The sequence below is a fragment of the Suricata suricatta genome, chromosome 8 (assembly GCF_006229205.1).
Source record: "Suricata suricatta isolate VVHF042 chromosome 8, meerkat_22Aug2017_6uvM2_HiC, whole genome shotgun sequence".
Lineage (NCBI taxonomy): Eukaryota > Metazoa > Chordata > Mammalia > Carnivora > Herpestidae > Suricata > Suricata suricatta.
The window spans coordinates 120,598,359-120,617,990 of record NC_043707.1 but is presented as its reverse complement, the minus strand read 5'-3'; the positions used below and the strand labels follow the sequence as shown (position 1 = coordinate 120,617,990).

The following is a 19,632-nucleotide window of genomic DNA, read 5'->3' as shown; positions in this document are numbered from 1 at the left end:
ATAATTACCCACAGGAAACAAAAACACTATTTTGAAAAGATACATGCACCACTATGTTTAATGCAGCGTTATATACAATAGCCACGATTTGAAAGTGAGCTAAGTGTCTACCAATAGAGAAATGGGAAAGATGTGGTGTGTATACACATATATACACATGATATATAATGAATCTTACACAGCGATAAGAAGGATGAGATCATGACATTTGAGACAACATGGATGGACTTAGAGGGTATTATTCTAAGTGAAATAAGACTGAGAAAGACAAACATACGATTTCACTCATAAGTGGAATCTAAAACAATAACAAAAACAACAAATGAATAAACAAACAGAGACAGAATCAGATCTCTAAATACAGAGAACAAACTAATGGTTGCCATAGGGGAGGAGGATAGAGGGTTGGGTAAAATGGGTGAAGGGGACTAGGAGATACAGGCTTCCAGTTATGGAATAAGATAAGTCACGGCATTACAAGACACAGCATAAGGAATATAGTCAATGATGTCGTAATGGTAATGTACTGGGACAGATGGTAGCTACACTTCTTTTTAATTTAATTTTTTAAATGTTTTTATTTATTTTTGAGAGAGAGAGAGAGAGAGAGAGAGAGAGAGAGAGAGAGACAGTCAGTGTGAGCAGGGGAGGGTCGGAGAGAGGAGTCACAGGATCTGAAGACAGGCTCCAGGCTCTGAGCTGTGAGCACAGAGCCCGACGTGGGGCTCGAACCCACAAACTGTGAGATCATGACTTGAGCTGAAGTCGGACGCTTAAGTGACTGAACCACCCAGCCACCCCTGGATGGTAGCTACTCTTGTGGTGAACACAGGATAATGTATAAAGTTGATACATTCCTCAGTGTATCAAAGAGATCATAATAGTGGAGACACCGAAAGCGCTTACTTTGGGCAAGTGTCATGACTACTCAGACAATTTGGAATTACCATAGCTCTGTGGATAAAATTTTCAATTAACTTTGGATTGAGCAACAAAAAGAATTCTGAAAAATGTTAATGGTACAGCTTCTACATTTAACAATATGTTGCATTCTTTGCTTCCTTCATTAATTCAGTGAGCATTTGTTGAGGATTTATTGTGTCAAGTATTTTTCACTGTTCATATTCTAGTTTCTAAATGTAGCTTTGTGCCATCTTTATTTCGTAGGCATTTTGAATATGTTCCAAAAGTAATAGTGTTTTTTTAATGCATTGCTACTCAAAGAGTGGCCATTGGGCCAGCAGCAATGGCAACATCTGGGAGCTTGTTAGAAATGCAAAATCTCAGGCTCCATTCCAGACTTGCTGAATCAGAATCTGTATTTTAACAAGATTTCTAGGTGATTCGATGCACATTAAAATTTAACAAGTACATATATAGTATATGGATTGTTACCATCTGTGTGTGTTTTTTTAAACAATTGAGTACTTTTACTCATTCAGTTACTTTCTTAAAGATTCCCTTTCATGTGAAAGCAATTACAAAAATATCCTTAAAAGATATGTTCTCTTTTTAAAACTATATGAAAAAATTATAAAACATGGGAATGAATAAATACTCTTTATTTACAGTAACATGTAGCAAAATACTGTTAGAAGTGGGGCTTAAGTGGGGCACCTGGGTGGTTCAGTTGTTGAGTGTCCGACTTTGGCTTGGGTCATGATCTCTCGGTTCATGGGTTCAAGCCCCTCATTGGGCTCTGTGCTGACAGCTAAGAGCCTGGAGTCTGCTTCGGATTCTGTGTCTCCCTCTCTGTCACTTCCCCATTCGTTCTCTCTCTCTCTCAAAAATAAATAAACATTAGGAAAAAAAAGAAGTGAGGCTTAAAGTGATTTTCATATCTGCTAAACCTTGCATAAAAGATTTGTAATTTTTTAAAGAGAGACCTTTCTTTATGAGATACCCTGCTATAAAGCCTGTTGTATGGGAAAATTTTAATATAGCAGTGGTTTTGGTACTTTTTAGTAAGATGGATGATAAAGTCATATCTGAAACCCACAGAAAATAATGCTAAGTTCTCATCCTATCCTCTGTTTTTGCAAAGTATGAAGTGGACTAGTGCTCTCAAATCAAGTCATTACTCTTTTAGAATAAATCGTAGTTTGGTATCCAGGTTTTCTTCTGGTCGTTCGATTACTTAGAGATTAGAGAAAAAGAATTTTGGAAAAATCAATTGCCTACTCCTAACAGGAGGAATTGAAGATTGTTTTATTTCTTTTATTTAAGTACACATGTACCTCACTCAAGGGTAACAAATTAAGAATGTGTACTGGTCAGTAAATGTTTTAAGTAGTGTTTATAAAGACTGAATTGCATATTTTATTAGCACAGAGTAACTTTTATGATTTAGTAAATAAGAGTAGAAAATGTGCTTTGATAAATTTTTTATCACTTAAAATATTTTTAATGCTTAAAATAATTACCAGGAGAAATACATCATAGGCAGAGAGAACAGCAAGTGCAAAGGTCCTGAGGAGGGAATGAGCTAAAAATAGTTCATTATTGGACTGTGAACATTCAGACAAAATTACTTCATTTAAACAGCGTGAAGTGGATGTGAAGACATGACAGATGCCACTTTTTGAGTGGAGTAGTTCTAAGTATAGTAGTGAATCAACATGTAAGATCATCAATAGTCAATTTTATTTCCTGGTATCACAAAAGTTCCCTTGTATGTTGGTGATTTGTTAGTAAAGTAGATGCAACAGTGTTCTTTGGCTATTATAGTGAGACCTGACGAATAATACTGGGATTTTTGAGATCAAGAGGCTAGAAACTAACAAGTTTGGAATATATGAGGTCTACAATCTGCCTTCTTCTGTCCTTTGCTCTCAGCATTTGCTTTCTAAATCTGTTTTCTCTGTTCTGTTCCTTTTTATTTCTCTGTTATTTTTCTATTTTTCTCTATTGTAATAGCTTCACTATCTACTCTTATACACTGAATATTCAAAATCGTATTTTTCAGAATGAAAAAAGGTCTTAAAGAACTTACAGCAGGATACTTTTGTAAGAGGCTGTAATTTAGTAGTGTAACATGAAAAGTTAAGTTTTGGGGGGTGATTATTTTATACTAGACATTGTCAAGTCTAATGAATGATCAGAATTATGCATGTGCTGTTCTTATTAGAGAAGCCAGTGCATTCTAAGAAATATACAGAAAAAGAACAAAAAAGAGTTGGGGACTTTTTAGTCTCATCATTTATTGGGGTGTAGAGAATTTTGCAAAGGATAATTCCTGCACACTTTGCACTTTTATTAGATTGATACCCTGAGAGCATAGTATAGAAATAAGATCCTTTTTTTAGGAAGGATAAAATGATATTTGCTATATACAGTTCTGAGCATTGAATTAAAAATATGCATTTCACTGAAGTGGCCTCAGGGCAAGGTAAGTTCTCCATCTGCATATATTTAGCAAGTCACAGCATTAATAATTTATTCAGGGTGTATAGGTAAGGTATTTTTGTACTTTATTTTTAGAAAGATATTTAATGTTTTTTTTGAGAGACTGAGAGACAGAGTGCGAGCGGGGCAGGGTCAGAGAGAGAGGGAGACACAGAATCCGAAGCAGGCTCTGGGCTCTGAGGTGTCAGCACAGGGCCCGATGTGGGGCTCAAACCCATGGACCGTGAGATCATGACCTGAGCTGAGGTCAGCTGCTTAACCAACTGAGCCACCCGGGTGCCCCAATTTTTTGTGTTTTAATGGAAAGTCTTATGCTTAATGGACTGGAGTACTGTCTGTGGGTGATTAAGTATCTAAATATGTTAATTTTAGCACACTTGACATGATTTAGGGTTTTGTCTTCAGTAATCTGTTTTGATGGTAAGAGTTTCCCTTTTCTGTCTTTTTAATAGCAATATCATGACAACAGAAAAGAGTTTAGTGGCTGAGGCTGAAAATTCACAGCACCAACAGCAGAAGGAAGAAGGTGAGGGAGCCACGAATTCGGGCCAACAAGAAACTCAGCTGGAAGAGCCTTCTCAAGAGGCAGCTGAAGGAGATCCGCAGTGTGAGCAGAAGCTGAAAACATCTAATGGAGATACTCCTACACATGAAGACTTAACCAGGAACAAGGAACGGACATCAGAAAACAGGGGCCTATCACGGCTGTTCTCCTCGTTTCTCAAAAGGCCTAAGTCTCAGGTCTCTGAGGAAGAAGGCAAAGAAGTAGAGTCCGCTAAAGAGAAATGTGAAGGAGGTCAGAGAGAGATAGAATTCGGAACCAGTCTTGATGAAGAGATCATTTTAAAGGCCCCAATTGCAGCTCCTGAACCTGAACTCAAAACAGACCCATCCTTGGATCTTCATTCATTAAGCAGTGCAGAAACACAGGTAAGGGTATGCAAATGTGTGGGAGGTGTGTAATGAAGATCAGTTCCATACTTTGCTTTTCACTTAAAAGCATTTGGCTTTATTTCTTACTAACCAGCTGACTTAGGCATTGACAGTAATAAGTTTAACATGAAGTTTTGGAATTTCTGTTGTAAGCAAATTAATGTAGTTAATGAAAACTTGTCTTTTTAAAAAATTATTTATTATTTTTTTTATCATTTCTTATTCATTTTTGAGAGACAGATAGAGCATGAATAGGGGAGGGGTGAAAGAGGGAGATGCAGAATCCGAAGCAGGCTCCAGGCTCTGAGCTGTCAGAGCAGAGCCCGACGCAGGGCTCGAACTCACAAACTGTGAGATCATGACCTGAGCCAAAGTTGGAGGCTTAAACGACTGAGCCACTCAGGCGTCCCTATTTATTTATTTTTGAGGGACAGAGTTTGAGCAGGGCAGGGGCAGAGAGAGAGGGAGATACAGAATCCGAAGCAGGCTCCAGGCTCTGAGCTGTCAGTACAGAGCCTGATGCTGGGCTCAAACTCACAAACGATGAGATCATGACCTGAGCCGAAGTCAGATGCTTAACCAACTGAGCCACCCAGGTGCCCCAGAAAACTTGTTTTTTAAAAGATATACTCTGTACTTTTATATTTGCATTTTATAAGTAAAAGAAAACAAAATGAAAGAAAAGTATTTATCAAATGAATTTCTTCAGCCTATATATCATTTAGCTGTAATAATAGAACAAGTCCAAGATTTTTTAATGAGGGAGTGGGAAAGAGTGAGGTGGTTTAGAGTTTGTTTTGTTGGCATTATTAGGAATGGGACAGTTTAACTACAAACGTGGTCCTTTTGTGAAAATCCTCCCTCAAAAAAGCAATGTAATAGATTCAAGCCATCCAGAGGTTTGTGGTAGGTTTGAGCCATGCCTACCTTATTTTTATTGTTTTCTCCAACTAGAGTATATTACCAGTAAGTTATAGATGAGGAAGGCTAGTTCTTTGTATCACCTTTGTCATATACAGTAGTTTGGGAACTTAATTGTGTCACAAATATGCCCTGCCACTCAAAGAGTGGCCATTGAGCCAGCAGCATTGGCAACATCTGGGAGCTTGTTGGAATCCATTCCTGACCTGCTGAATCAGAACCTGTATTTTAACAAGATTGGTAGATGATTTGATGCACTTTAAAACTTAACAAGCGCATGTACAGAATGTACTAAACATGAGTTGTGAATTTGTTAATCTGTATTTTTTGCTTAGTATCCAAAAAATATTAGAAACTATTAGTCCTGTAACACAAACTATTTTCTAGGAATCCCATTTGCTTTTAGCCTTACAACCTACAAATTAAACGCTATTTTAGGGGCGCCTGGGTGGCTCAAGTCAGTTGAGTGTCCAACTTCAGCTCAGGTCATGATCTCACGGTTCATGGGTTTGAGCCCCTCCTTGGGCTCTGTGCTGACAGCTCAGCCTGGAGGCTGCTTCGGATTCTGTGTCTCCCTCTCTTTCTCTGCCCCTCCCTATCTTGTACTTTGCACTTTGCATCTCTAAAAAAATTAATGAACATTAAAAAAAAAGCTATTTTAAAGGTGTTTTTATTTCTGAAGCCTGTAAGCACTATTTGCAATGTTAAAAGTATAAATCCTTTATGTTTTTATTACAGGTCTCAGGTTTGGGCTTTATAGTTTTATTAGATTTTTCTAAAAATATATGTATTTCTAAAAATATTACTTCTATATTAAAAGTGCTAAGAGTAAAATTTAGGATAAAGTTGTAACTATATACTTGCTGTTAGTGAAACAAGGTTGGAAAGATGATTTACTATATAGTTTAAGAGTTAAGAATGCAGGCTATGGAATCCGTTTAGGTAATCATAGCCGAGTGTCACTTTTGCTTAATCAGTTTCCTCCTCTGTGCAATGGGGTAATGTTCACCCTCTGGCTATTATAAGGATTAAATGAGATAAACAAGGAAGGCTCTTACGACATGGTCTGGCACTCAATAAGCGGTCGTTATTATTACTCAGTTAATAAACACGAACAGAGAAGGCAAAGAAACCCTACATATCTTAATGTCATTAATTTTATTTAACGTTAGAAATACCAAAGGAGTTAAATTATATTATCTTCCAGCAAGCCTTATACCTTGAAGAGGTCTTTAACTGCTTTTTTCTCCTCTGCTTTTTATGTGGGGGAAAAAATCCATATTTTGTTTTAGTTAGCATTTGAATCAAGGCTAGCCTATTTTATCTAAAGATCATAGCATTTGTACTGAAGTTGAAACAGATGCTGGTGAAGTTAATTTTAGATTTAACTAAAGTCTCATTCATTGAAACTTTATTAAATGAGAATTGTGATAAATTGTATGCAGGTGTTTATATAGAAAGAAGAAGAAAATATATTGGTACTGTTAATACATTTCAAGGAGATATTGATTAAAGGAGAAAACTATTTTGGGGTTTTTAGAAGCTAGTATTTATAATCAAAACCTTGTGGATCAGAACCTTGTGGGCAAAGGATTAGTTGCTTCACCATATTTCTGTATACGTGGTAGAGTTTCACTTATGTGGTCCCTTTCTATCCAGGGTTTTAAAAAGTAAGTTTGCATTATAGTCTTGCATCTTAGTACCAATCTTTGTCTAGGGTACCTTGGATTTTTTGGAAGCCATATGTAAGTTTTTAATGTTTATTTATTCATTAGACAAATTTTTATTCAGGGTGCCGGAGTGGCTCAGTCAGTTAAGTAAGCATCCGACTCTTATTTTGGCTCAGATCATGACCTCATGGTTTGTGAGTTTGAGTCCCACATCAGGCTCTGTGCTGACAGAGATGAGCCTGCTTGGGATTCTGTCTTCCTTTCTCTCTGTCCCTCTCCCACTTGCTCTCTATCTCTCTTTCAAAATAAATAAAAATAAGCTTTAAAAATTATTTAAAACCCCCCAGATATTTATTGAAAACCTACTGTGTGTGGCAGGCCCTAAGCTGGATATCATTGGTAAATAAAAACTACAATATGACAGAGGTTTAAGATCATGCAATCTGGAGCCAGACTGGTAATTTATTAACTGATGGTCCTAGGCAAGTTACTTCAACTTCTTGGGCTACTGTTTCTTTTTTTCTTTCTTTCTTTCTTTTCTTTTTTTTGTAATTTTAATTCCAGTATAGTTAACATACAGCGTTATATCAGTTTTGGTACAATATAGTGAATTGACGATTCTGTACGTTACTCCGTGCTCATTATGATAGTGGTCTTGATCCCCTTCACCTAATTTTCTTTTTTTTTTGCAATTGGGTTATTATTATTATTTTTCATATCTTAAACCTAATTTCTCTTTTTAAATTTTATTTTAATTCCAGTGTAGTTAACATGCAGTGTTACATTAGCTTCAGCTGTACAATATAATGATTTAGCAATTCCATATATTACTTAGTGCTCAGCAAGGTAAGTGTGCCCTTAATTGCCTTCACATATTTCCCCCTTACCTCCCTCAGACAACTCTTTTCTCTATAGTTAAGAGTCTGGGTTTTTTGTTTGTTTGTTTGTTGTTTTTTGTTTTTGCTTGTCTCTCCCTTCCCCCCCTCCCTTTGTTTGTTTTGTTTCTTAAATTCCATGTATGAGTGAAATCATATGGTGTTTGTTTGGCTCTGACTGGCTTATTTCATTTAGCATTGTATTCTCTAGATCTATTCATGTGTTGCAGATAGCAGGGTTTCTTTCTTTCTTATGGCTGAATAATACTATCCATTCAGCTCTTGATGGACACTTGGGCTGCTTCCATAATTTGGCTGTTGTAAATAATGCTGCAGTAAACATAGAGGTACATATACCTTTTCAATTAATGTCCTTTTATGTTCTTTGGGTAAATACCCAGTAGTGCAGTTACTGGATTGTAGTGTAGTTCTATTTTTAACTTTCTGAGGAACCTCCATACTGTTTTCCACAGTGGCTGTACCAGTTTGCATTCCTACCAGCACTGCACAAAGGATCCTTTTTCCCCACATCCTTGTCAACACTTGTTCCTTGTGTTTTTTATTTTAAAGATTTCGTTTGTACGTAATCTCTATACCAACATAGGGCTTGAACTCACGTCCCCAAGATTAAGAGTCACATGTTCCACTGAGCCAGCCAGGTGCCCTATGTTTTTAGCCATTTTGAAAGGTGTGGGGTGATATTTCATTGTGGTTTTGATTTGCATTTCCCTGATGATGAGTGACGTTGAGCTTCTTTTCATGTGTCTATTGGCCATCTGTATGTCCTCTTTGGAGAAATGTCTGTTCATGTCTTCTGCTCATTTCTAAATTAGATTATTTGTGTTTTTTTGTGTTGAGTTATGTACATTTTAAAATATATTTTGGATACTAACCTTTTATTGGGTATATCATTTGCAAGTATCCTCTCCCATTCAGTAGGTTATCTTTTAGTTTTGTTGGTTGTTTCCTTTGCTGTGCAGAAGGTTTCTCTTTTGATGTAGTTTTGTAGCAGGATTCTTGCACAGAGTTGTGACACCAAGGCTTTTCTTTCCAGGAAGCAACTTTATTCGTACTGGCGCAGCTCAGTTGGGTTTATACCCGAAGAACAGAGCCCCGAACGCCATGTGGCATAGTTTTTTAATATATTTTTTACTTTTTTGTCTCCCATATATGGTAACACACAAACATGCAGTCTGAGTAAGTGGTCTCATTACCAGGTCGTGAGGGATGTTGTCACATATAGCCAGGTTGCCTTGAGGTTTTTTTCCTTTCCTTAGGGAGAGGTCCCTACCACAGTCCCAGTAGTTTATTTTTGCTTTTGTTTCCTTTGCCTCAGGAGACATCTAGGAAAATGCTGCTATGATTCTGGCCTCTGTTTCTTATCTGTCAAATAGTCCCCTCCCCACAGGGTTATTATGAGGATAATGAGCAATATAAGTAATGCGTTTAGAATAGTAACTGGTCCATTTTAATTGTTATGTAGTGTTGTTGTTGTTAACACATAATCCTTATTCTTGATGACTTTCTAGTCTTGTAGAAGAGACAAAAAATAGTAAATATAAAACATTTATTATAATAAATATTATGAAGGCGATAAACAGGGTACTGACATGAATAGCAGAGTTGGGGATAGGACAGATAGAATAGCCAGTTGAAGGCCTTGCTGACCAGGGTCACATTTAAAAGGGTCATGAAGGATGGGCAGGAACCTTTTAGATCACCTCCAATATCTAATGCAGAAGCCAAATAATTAAATCCTTTTTCCTAAATGTCAAGCATGGATTCTTCTGAAAGAAAAGAATTAGATTTAGTTAAGAATAGTTAAGAATCTTTCAGCCATTTTATTACGCTGGAATTAAGAAGTATGTGCAAAATGTTGTTTCACTTACCTGTGTAACTTTGGGATGACTTCATGATAACCCTAGGAAACCCAGTTTTCAATTTGTCCTTTGCTTCTTAGAATCTGCTTCACATTTAGCATGATTGATAAGTGGTAGAAAGGAGTTAACTGGTAGTTACAGTTGTTAGCCTAGTTTATATGTTGCTTTATGCTCTAAAATTGGTCCGAAGAATCCCTGTTAGTCATAAGATTTAGAATATGTGATAATTCACATCTCATTTTGCAATTCATAAGGCTACCTTGCTAAAATTGAGGAGCATATGGGGCACCTGGGTGGCTCAGCCAGTTAAGTGTCTGACTCTTGATTTTGGTTCAGGTCATGATTTCATGGTTGGTGAGATTGAGCCCTGCATCAGGCTCTGCACTGATAGTGTAAACAGTGCAGAGCCTGCTTGGGATTCTCTCTGCCCCTTCCCCACTTGTGTGTTTCTCTCTCTCTCTCTCTCTCTCTCAAAATAAATAAAAGTAAACATTAAAAAAAGAAAATTGAGGAGCATGGGGCAGAGATGGTAAGGTTTTGATAAATTTTAATTATACATAATGGCATGGTCAGAAAGACTATATAATGCTGAGAGCAATAGATTGGTGTCCTCTAGTTTACTAGAAACCTTCATTTATTGATTTGAAAGATAGAATTCTACTTTAGAAGTTTTGAAGATAGCATAGTGTATAGATCTTATAGGAGATTATAATATCTTTTATCGATAAATACTTTTTTATTTTTATTTTTTAATGTTTATTTATTTATTTTAAATTTTTAAAAAATGTTTTATTTGTTTTTGAGAGACAGAGCATCAGCAGGGCAGGGGCAGAGAGAGAGGGAGACACAGAATCTGAAGCAGGCTTCAGGCTCTGAGCTGTCAGCACAGAGCTTGATGTGGGGCTTGAACTCACAAAATGCAAGATCATGACCTGAACTGAAGTCGGCTGCTTTAGCCGACTGAGCCACCCAGGTGCCCCAATGTTTATTTTTGAGAGACAGAGAGACAGAGTGTGAGTAGGGGAGGGGCAGAGAGAGAGGGAGACACAAATCTGAAGCAGGCTCCGGGCTCTGAGCTGTCAGCACATAGCCCGATGCAGGGCTCAAACTCTTGAACTGCGAGATCATGACCTGAGCTGAAGTTGGCCGCCCAACTGACTGAGCCACCCAGGCGCCCCTACATAAATAATTATTTAATCTTAATATCAATTACATTTGTTCTAATGTTTTTTCTTCTTCAGTGCATTTATTGGTAGCATTATTTTAGGTAAAAATGTATAGAGCATATTTTGTGAAATGTCTTCATTTCTGACTTGATGTCATGGATATGTAGCTTGCTCAGGAAGAACACAGAGAAGACCCAGATTTTGAAACTAAGGAAGGAGAAGGACTTGAAGAGTGCTCTAAAATAGAAGTGAAAGAAGAAAGTCCTGAGTCAAGAGCAGAAAGAGAATTAAAAGCTTCCCAGAAATCAATCAAAAGACACAGAAACATGCATTGCAAGGTTTCTTTGTTGGATGACACAGTTTATGAATGTGTTGTGGAGGTGAGTGCATTTTAATTTCTGTATTCAGAACTCTTACGGATTGTTTCATGTAGGGTTGAGTAAGTAGTGTCAGTGACTGTGTCTTGGACTGAAATGTTAATAGTAATGTTCTGGAAGTGGAGGTGTGGAGGGATTATGAGTGAGTCTTCTTTTCTTCTCCAGTTTTTTTCTGTATCTGCCAAATCTTTTGAATTAAGCATGGGTTACTTTTAGAATCCAAAAGAATTTTGTTTAGAAGCAATTGGTTTGTTATTTATAGAGTGATCTGGCATGACTAGATTTTCCAGGTAGCCTCAATTTCTGATATTAGTAGGTCTGGTTATCCCTATAATTATATTTGTTAAAAAAGTACTATGTGTTCATTTCTGCTGTCCCAGATCTAAACCTTAATAAGCTTTGGTTTATTCAATGTATTTCTTGGGCCCCGTGAAATAGGATATAAAAAATTTAAATCAAGTAATGCCATTTCTTAAAGTATTCTATTATTTTCTGAAAGAATAAGTAATTGAGTTGGGATTTAATAAAAATGTCAATTACTGGTTACTCTTTTGCTCCTTCAAGACAAGTTAAACTCCTTAAAAATCTAGTAACTATTTTTTAACTAGAGTAGTAATTTTCAATTATGATATGCTTCATAATGATTATTACTAATAATAGCCTTTATTGATAAGACATAATTCACATGTATTTGTATCTTAGGTATGTAATAAATATGTCTGAATTGAATTATCTATATGCAAATATATCAAAACACTATAGTCTAAAATATTATATTCTATTACAAAACATTCCTATTCCAGGTTTTAAAAAAGAAACCTAGAAAAATAAACTATTGCACTTTCAAATCACTATACCTGGTAACCAGAGACCTGGTCTGCTCTTTCTGCTTCTCATCACTAGCTAGTAGAGCTACGGGGAAAGCTATTCCACGCTCATTGTTCCCATTCAGACCAAGATCCAGATATGGTCCGTTACATCCAAAACATTTAGGGGCAGAGGTGTTTCAGAATTCAGAATATTTTGGATTTTAGAAAGGCAACATTTACTCATGCTGCATATTTCATAACACGCCCACCAGGGTGTGTGGCAGTACCAAGATTCATTCTAAGATGGATAAATAAAGATCATAAATAGCCTCATAACAGTTCAAGACAGAATTTGCCTTCAAATGAACTTTGGACACCCTCCCCCTGGGAGAAAAAAAAGCCTAAAATTTTACTTTTTAGAGCTTTTGGATTTTGGAACTGTAAATAAAGGAGTAGGGATCTATATATGAATAATTCCCAAATTATTCTGTCACTTATAGTGAAAACATAAGAGGGAAGAGCATGAAGAAAATTACATAATATAGATGGGTTAAGTCTGAAAATGAGTGAACATCTACGGAATTACTGACAGTCATTAAAAGCAACTCAGCTCATTGAGAAAAGGAATGCCATGTGTGTCCAAAAAAAAGATTTCTATTTTTTTTTGAAGTATTTACAAAAATATTTCTCAGCAGTTGTTGTTAGCATGTTTGATTTTTTAAAGCAATTCCAGTAAATAGATAGGATAGGTATGAATATTCTTACCATCTTACATATGGGAAAGCTAATGTTTGTTCAAAAATATTAACTGAATTAACCCCAGTTGTAGCTTGTAAATGAAAGAGCCAGGACTTTTTGACTATACATCTTAGCCTCTAAGTTAGGCTAACCAGGAGTATTAGTACTCAAATTTGGCAGTGGTAGGATTTCCTAGGTAAAGAAATGTTAAGAAAATGATTCGTAGCACACCCGAGAAAGCACTGCAACAGGCAATGTCTCTAGGGTATCTAGAATTTTAGACTTTGAGCGTTTTTCAGTAACTCTTTCTCTTGGGACATTTGGTCTGAGAATGGTAGAAAGTCTAATGATTTCCATAGCCACTATTAACTGTTAGTGTCGACAGCAGATTCGGTGAGTTTATGCGGCCATGGTGACAGCAGCCCGTCGCAAGCTTCAGGAAATACTACACCAAAACTAACGAATGTGATGTTTAGGATGGAGGTAGGGAGTGGTTGATGAAGGGAAGGTAACATTTTCCTTTGAGTTCTAGCACTAGTTCCAGGCCACTAAGTGTGTTGCATTTTAAGCTGACAAATTAAGAAACAAGGTTTTTATAGCCCACCGTTGTTCTACTTAAGTTGTATAACCATCTGAAAGTAGTGGTAACCAAGGATAAAAGAGGAGATTGGAAAGTGACATTTTATTTGGTGATAAATACAAGCATAAGAGGAAACCTCAAAATATATATGTCTTTGCAGAAACATGCTAAGGGACAAGATTTGCTTAAACGAGTATGTGAGCACCTCAACCTTTTGGAAGAGGACTACTTTGGTCTAGCCATTTGGGATAATGCAACCTCTAAGGTGAGGAGATTGCTTGTCAGAAAATTTGTTTTAATCTTATGTTATTGATAAGGGTGTATTTATGCTTGCCTCTCCAAGATACCGTGCACTTAAGAGTTATTCTTGCCTATTCTTGTTTCTCAGATTTTCCCGCAAGAACAAACATCTTAAAGAAAATAGTCATTACGGGGGCACCTGGGTTCCTCAGTCAGTTAAGCATCTAACTCTTGATTTCAGCTCAGGTCATGATCTTGTGGTTCATGGGTTTGAGCCCTGCATTGAGCTCTGTGCTCATGGTGCAGAGCCTGCTTGGGCTTCCTCTCTCTCCCTCTCTCCCTCTCTCCCTCTCTCCCCCTTTTCTCTCTGCCACTGCCCGCTTGGTCTGTCTCTCAAAAAGAAATGAACAAACTTAAAAAAAAAAAAGGAAAAAATCATTGCTGGTGTATTCTTTCATCATTGAGAGAAATGATCTACTGTTCTATGTTTTTAGGTTTTTTTAACCTTTATTTATTTTTGAGAGAGAGACAGAATGCCAACAGGGAAGGGACAGAGAGCCAGAGACAGAATATGAAGCAGGCTCCAGGCTTTGAGCTGTCAGCACAGAGCCCAACGTGGGGCATGAACTCACAAACCAGAAGATCATGACATGAGCTGAAGTCAGACATTTAACTGATTCAGCCACCCACGTGCCCCTGTACTATATTTTTAAGACAGGGGTGGTACAGAGCTATGATGTCCTGATTAGCAAGTAGATACCAATAACTTCATATATTATGCAGTTAATATTGTACTTGATAGGTTCATAATAAATATTTATTGAATGGATGATCTACCAATATTATAATTATAGGATAATTATGACATATAGTTTGAGAGCAATTTTATAAAAGAGAATAAAGTCCCAAAATTATTGAAATTGTCCTACAACAAATCTGACATTTTCTTCCAGCTCAAAAGAAAACCAGTAGTAAAGTTTTGAAAGTAGTAAAAGAAAAGTGTGAGAACATAGAGAGGGGAGGAAAGGTTAAAAGTCAAGTATTTATTTCAGAAAACTTGAATTATTTCCTAGGCCAATTTACTGAAAATTACAAATATTTAGCTTAAAAGCTAGTGATGAAAACTTTAGTACAGTTTAATAAGTCTGTACGAGTGCTTTATAAGATGATGTGGATATGGCTGTATGATAGTCAAGGTCCCTTACCTCTGGTGCTTATGGTTTAGTGGATGAGTGTTATGAAAAAAGAAATACAAGATGTCATGAAAGGGTATGACCAGGGAAGTCTTCCCGGGGAAAGTGATGCCTGAGCCAAGAACTGAAGGATTAAGTGGGCAAGGGAAGAGGAGAGAGAATGGCTTGTATAAAGGCCTAGAAATGAAGTGGCATTTGAGGAACTAGGAGCCTGGCTAAATATAGGATGAATCTGGAGTGCCAAAGAGCAGCCAGGTCAAGGAGAGAGAGAGTTTTGTATATGATGTATTTAAAGCCATTTCAGGGGCGCCTGGGTGGCTCAGTTGGTTGAGCATCCAACTCTTGGTTTCAGCTGGGTCGTGATCCCAGGGTCATGGGATTGAGCCCTGCCTGTGGCTCCATGCTGAGCCTGCTTAAGATTCTCTCTCTTTCCCTTTGCCCCTCTCACCTGCTCATGCGTTCTCTCTCTCAAACTGAAAAAGAAAAAGAAAAACAACAACAAAAGAAGCCATTTTAGTTGTTTCTTTCTCCAAGACAATTTATATTAATTAAGAAAAGTTGAGGGATGCCTGGGTGGCTCAGTTGGTTATGTGTCCGACTTCAGCTCTGGTCAGGATCTCGTGGTTCACGGGTTTGAGCCCCGCGTTGGGCTCTGTGCTGACAGCTTGGAGCCTGAAGACTGCTTCGGATTCTGTGTCTCCCTCTCTCTCTGCCCCTCCCCCACTCGCGCGCGCTCTCTCTCTCTCTCTCTCTCTCTCTCTCTCTCTCTCTCTTTCTCTCTCAAAAATAAACGTTAAAAATTTTTATAAAAAGAAAAGAAGAGTTGAGGAGCAGTAGCCTTTAACAGCTTCAGACTCTATAGGTTCGGTTATTTTGAGCTAGATAATGCAAACTAGAAGACATGGAATTGCTCTTTGCCCAAATAAAATCCATTTGTAGAATGTACTAGTAGTTAACTTGCAGTTTGCAACAGTTTGTCCTTCTATGTGAGTGACTGTTTATTCAAACAGAAGACCTATGTCTGCCAGCACTAGGTTAATATTGTTCTTTAAGGACTTACTCTTTGTCCTTAAAGGCTCAGACCGACTTGTACTGAAACCTCTAAGTTCCATTAATAAGGGAAGATTGAAGGTAATTAAAAAACCAGACAATACCTCTGAAACTAAGTGAAAAAGTATTCAGCAGCTGTGGGCTAGAAAATTCTCTCATGCATCAAGGAAAATACACTGAAAAGTATTTTATGTTATACAAACTCAGTGAGATAAAGTGCAATGTATTTATATTGTGAGTGCAAAAAAAACAACCCCAAGATTTATCTGAGAATAATTGTGAGTGCTTGAATTCAGCATGTAAATAAAGTCACGAAGTACTTACTTGTTTAGTATAACTGGAAATAGTTTTTCTATGAACCCTGCATAGTTAAATTTCGAAAAGTTAGCCTATCTGAAGACTTTCAGCAGAGGAAATTCTTCTCCACTTGCAGTTGAGGTTTTAGGGCCCACATTGGCACAAAAACTTTCAGTTGCAGTGAAAACTTTTCACCATTGTTGGTTCCATCCATATTTGTCTTGTCAGCAAATTTTATTTCCCTTATAATACTTTTCAAAATCTTAATAAGCAAATATTAAATTGCTGTGTGTGTGTGTGTGTGTGTGTGTGTGTGTGTGTGTGTGTAAAGTGATTTTAAAAGTGGCTAATGCAGGGACACCTGGGTGGCTCAATCAGTTGAGCGTCCTACTCTTGATTTCGGCTCAGGTCGTGATCTCATGATTTATAGGATCAAGCCCCGTGTCAGGCTCTGCACTATCAGTGGGATGCTTGGGATTCTCTTTTTCCCTCTCTCTTTTCCCCTCCCGTGCTCTTGTTCTTGAAGATAAATAAAACATTTTTTAAAAAAAGGGGCTAATATAAAAGCTGAATAGCAAAGTATAAACTTAGCTTTGTAAAAAAAAAAAAAAAGTCATTATTATCCCTTTTAGATAAAATATTTCTGGGAGAGAAAAGCTTTTGTCTCAGAATCATAATCTAGTTTCAACTTTACTGATAGTTTATTGAGAGCCACTTTGGAGGAGGTCAGTGGGTAAGTGAATCCTGGGAAACATAGGGCTTATCATATTCAGGGCATTTGGCAGGTCTGTAGTCGGGTCCAGGTTCTTACAGGATATCCAACAGGAACATGGTCAGAGGCAATGAGCTGTTGTATATTTTCTGCTTCTAAATTCATTGTGGCCAACCTTCAGCTCTCAGAAATAGATCAAAGCAGAGCTTTTTTGGGGTTAAAATGAGGGTCTTTAGGCTGATCCAGGAAGTAGGGCATAGTAGGGAAAGCAGGAATTGCCAAGCAAATCTTCTATAAAAATAAATTTTGAGAAGGTTTACCATAGCATCGTCAAGTTAAAGAGCCAGTACAGAAGCAAAAGTCTTCTTGGTGATGACAATTCTTCTTTCATATGCTATCTCTTTAGTTATACTTTAGTGTCGATGAGTTGCTTTGTCTGTCTTACATAGTTGTCCCTGGTATTTACCATCACCATCGTCCTGGCGATTTTTTAAAAATTTATTTTTATTTTGAGAGAGAGAGAGAGAGAGAGAGAGAGAGAGAGAAAGGGAGAGAGGGAGCGAGCAGGGGAGAGGAGGGACAGAGAAAATCCCAAGCAGGCTCCACACTCAGCGTGGAGTCCAATGTGGGGCTCCATCCCACGACCTTGGGATCATGACCTGAGCTGAAATCAAGGGTCAGATATTCAACTGACTAAGCCACACAGGCACCCTCATCCTGGGGACTTGATTTGCCTTTCTCCTATGAGATTTCTTTTATTTTCTTTGTCTCAGCTTTTTCTTATGTTTTGATAGAGTGCTTCTTCTGAGGAAGAAGGAGCACATGAGACATAATCTTGTTGAGACATTTTATGTCTGAAAAAGGTCTGTTCTACCTTCACATTTGGTTGTTAGTTTGGTTGAGTATAGAATTTTATACTTGAAGCATCATTATTTTGAAGGCATTGCTCCATTGTCTTCTAGCTTCCAGTGTTGCTATTGAGAATGCCAAAGCCATTCTGATTCTTGATCTTTTGTATGACCTTCCTTTGCAGAATTAAGCTAGTAGAATCTTACTTTCTTCCCTTTTCTCCTCTCTCCCTCTGTCCCTCCCCCTCTCCTTTTTTCCCTCTCCTCTCCTCCCCTCTCCTGTCCTCCCCTCTCCTGTTCTCCCTTCTCCTGTCCTCCCCTCCCCTCTACTCCCCTCCCCTCCCCTTCCCTTCCCTTCCCTTCCCTCTCCTTTCCTTTCTTCCCTTTCTTCCTCCTTCCCTCTATCTACCTACCTTGTGGTATGCATTCCATAAATGTTTAAGAGTAAGACATGTTATTAAGCTTTAGAGAACAGATTTGTCACTTACTACTTGTGAGATATGTAAGTTACTTAATACTTTTTTTTCTCATTGGTAAACTGGGAATAATAATGAAATAATCTACATAAAAGCATGTAGAATGATACATGGCATGTGTATTATTTTTAAATGAAATTACCAACTAAACAATGTTTTTGGGGGTGCCTGGGTGGCTCAGTCTATTGAGCATCTGGCTTTGGCTCAGGTCATGATCTCACAGTTTGTGGGTTTGAGCCCTGCATTGGGCTCTGTGCTGACAGCTAGCTCAGAGCCTGGAGCCTGCTTCGGATTCTGTGTCTCCGTCTCTCTCTGACCCTCCCCTGCTCGTGCTGTCTCTCTCTCTCAAAAATAAATTAAAAAACATTAAAAAAAATTTTAAACAATGTTTTTGCTTTAGACACTTAGATTTGTATTTCATAATCTAGAGGTGCATTCTGGAGCATTGTTCAAGTTCAGTAATCTACCTGATCTTCCTTGGGTTGAATAATCTACCTGACAAACAGTATACCCTTTACTTAAAATTGATATATCTAGCTGTATTATTTGATTTCACCTTATTTTATTTTTGTATTTAAAAAATTTTTATAGATACAAAGTCAGATGGCTAAAATGGAGGTACCAATTTTGTTTACAACAATGGAGAGAGACCCTGTTTCTGCATACTCCTCACCAACCCACGAGGCTAGCAGACCTTTTACTTTTGCCATATGAATAGGAGAGAAAAACCAAATCCAGGGTTTGCTTTCTTTTTTTAAATAGTTTATTGTCAAATTGGTTTCCATACAACACCTAGTGCTCTTCCCCACAAGTGCCCTCCACCATCACCACCACCTCTTTCCCCCCTCCCCCTTCCCCTTCAACCCTCAGTTCGTTTTCAGCATTCAATAGTCTCTCAAGTTTTGCGTCTCTCTCTCTCTCCCCAACTCTCTTTCCCTCTTCCCCTCCCTCTGGTCCTCCATTAGGTTTCTCCTGTTTTCCTATTAAACCTATGAGTGCAAACATATGGTATCTGTCCTTCTCTGCCTGACTTATTTCGCTTAGCACAACACCCTCAAGGTCCATCCACTTTCCTACAAATGGCCATATGTCATTCTTTCTCATTGCCATGTAGTACTCCATCGTGTATATATATACACCACATTTTCTTGATCCACTCATCAGGTGATGGACATTTAGGCTCTTTCCATGATTTGGCTATTGTCGAAAGTGCTGCTATGAACACTGGGGTACATGTGCTCCTATGCATCAGCACTTCTGTATCCCTTGGGTAAATCCCTAGCAGTGCTATTGCTGGGTCATAAGGGAGTTCTATGGATAGTTTTTTGAGGAACCTCCACACTGTTTTCCAGAGCGGCTGCACCAGTTTACATTCCCACCAAAAGTGTAGAGGGGTGCCCGTCTCTCCACATCCTCGCCAGCATCTATAGTCTCATGATTTGTTCATTTTAGCCACTCTGAC

General features: G+C 37.8%; 1 protein-coding gene across 6 annotated transcripts in view; it reads left to right on the top strand.

Annotated features, from left to right (window-relative positions):
- EPB41 (erythrocyte membrane protein band 4.1) overlaps positions 1–19,632 on the top strand; it is a 190,661-nt gene that overhangs the window by 83,201 nt on the left and 87,828 nt on the right. For 5 of the 6 annotated variants that reach the window (XM_029946495.1, XM_029946489.1, XM_029946491.1 and 2 more), the window contains exons 2-4: positions 3,858–4,335; positions 11,018–11,230; positions 13,515–13,619. In XM_029946495.1, the coding sequence (XP_029802355.1) occupies positions 3,865–4,335; positions 11,018–11,230; positions 13,515–13,619 (789 nt within the window). In that variant the 5' untranslated portion in view covers positions 3,858–3,864. The remainder of the gene's footprint in view (positions 1–3,857; positions 4,336–11,017; positions 11,231–13,514; positions 13,620–19,632) is intronic. The other variant, XM_029946492.1, reaches the window with a different exon arrangement.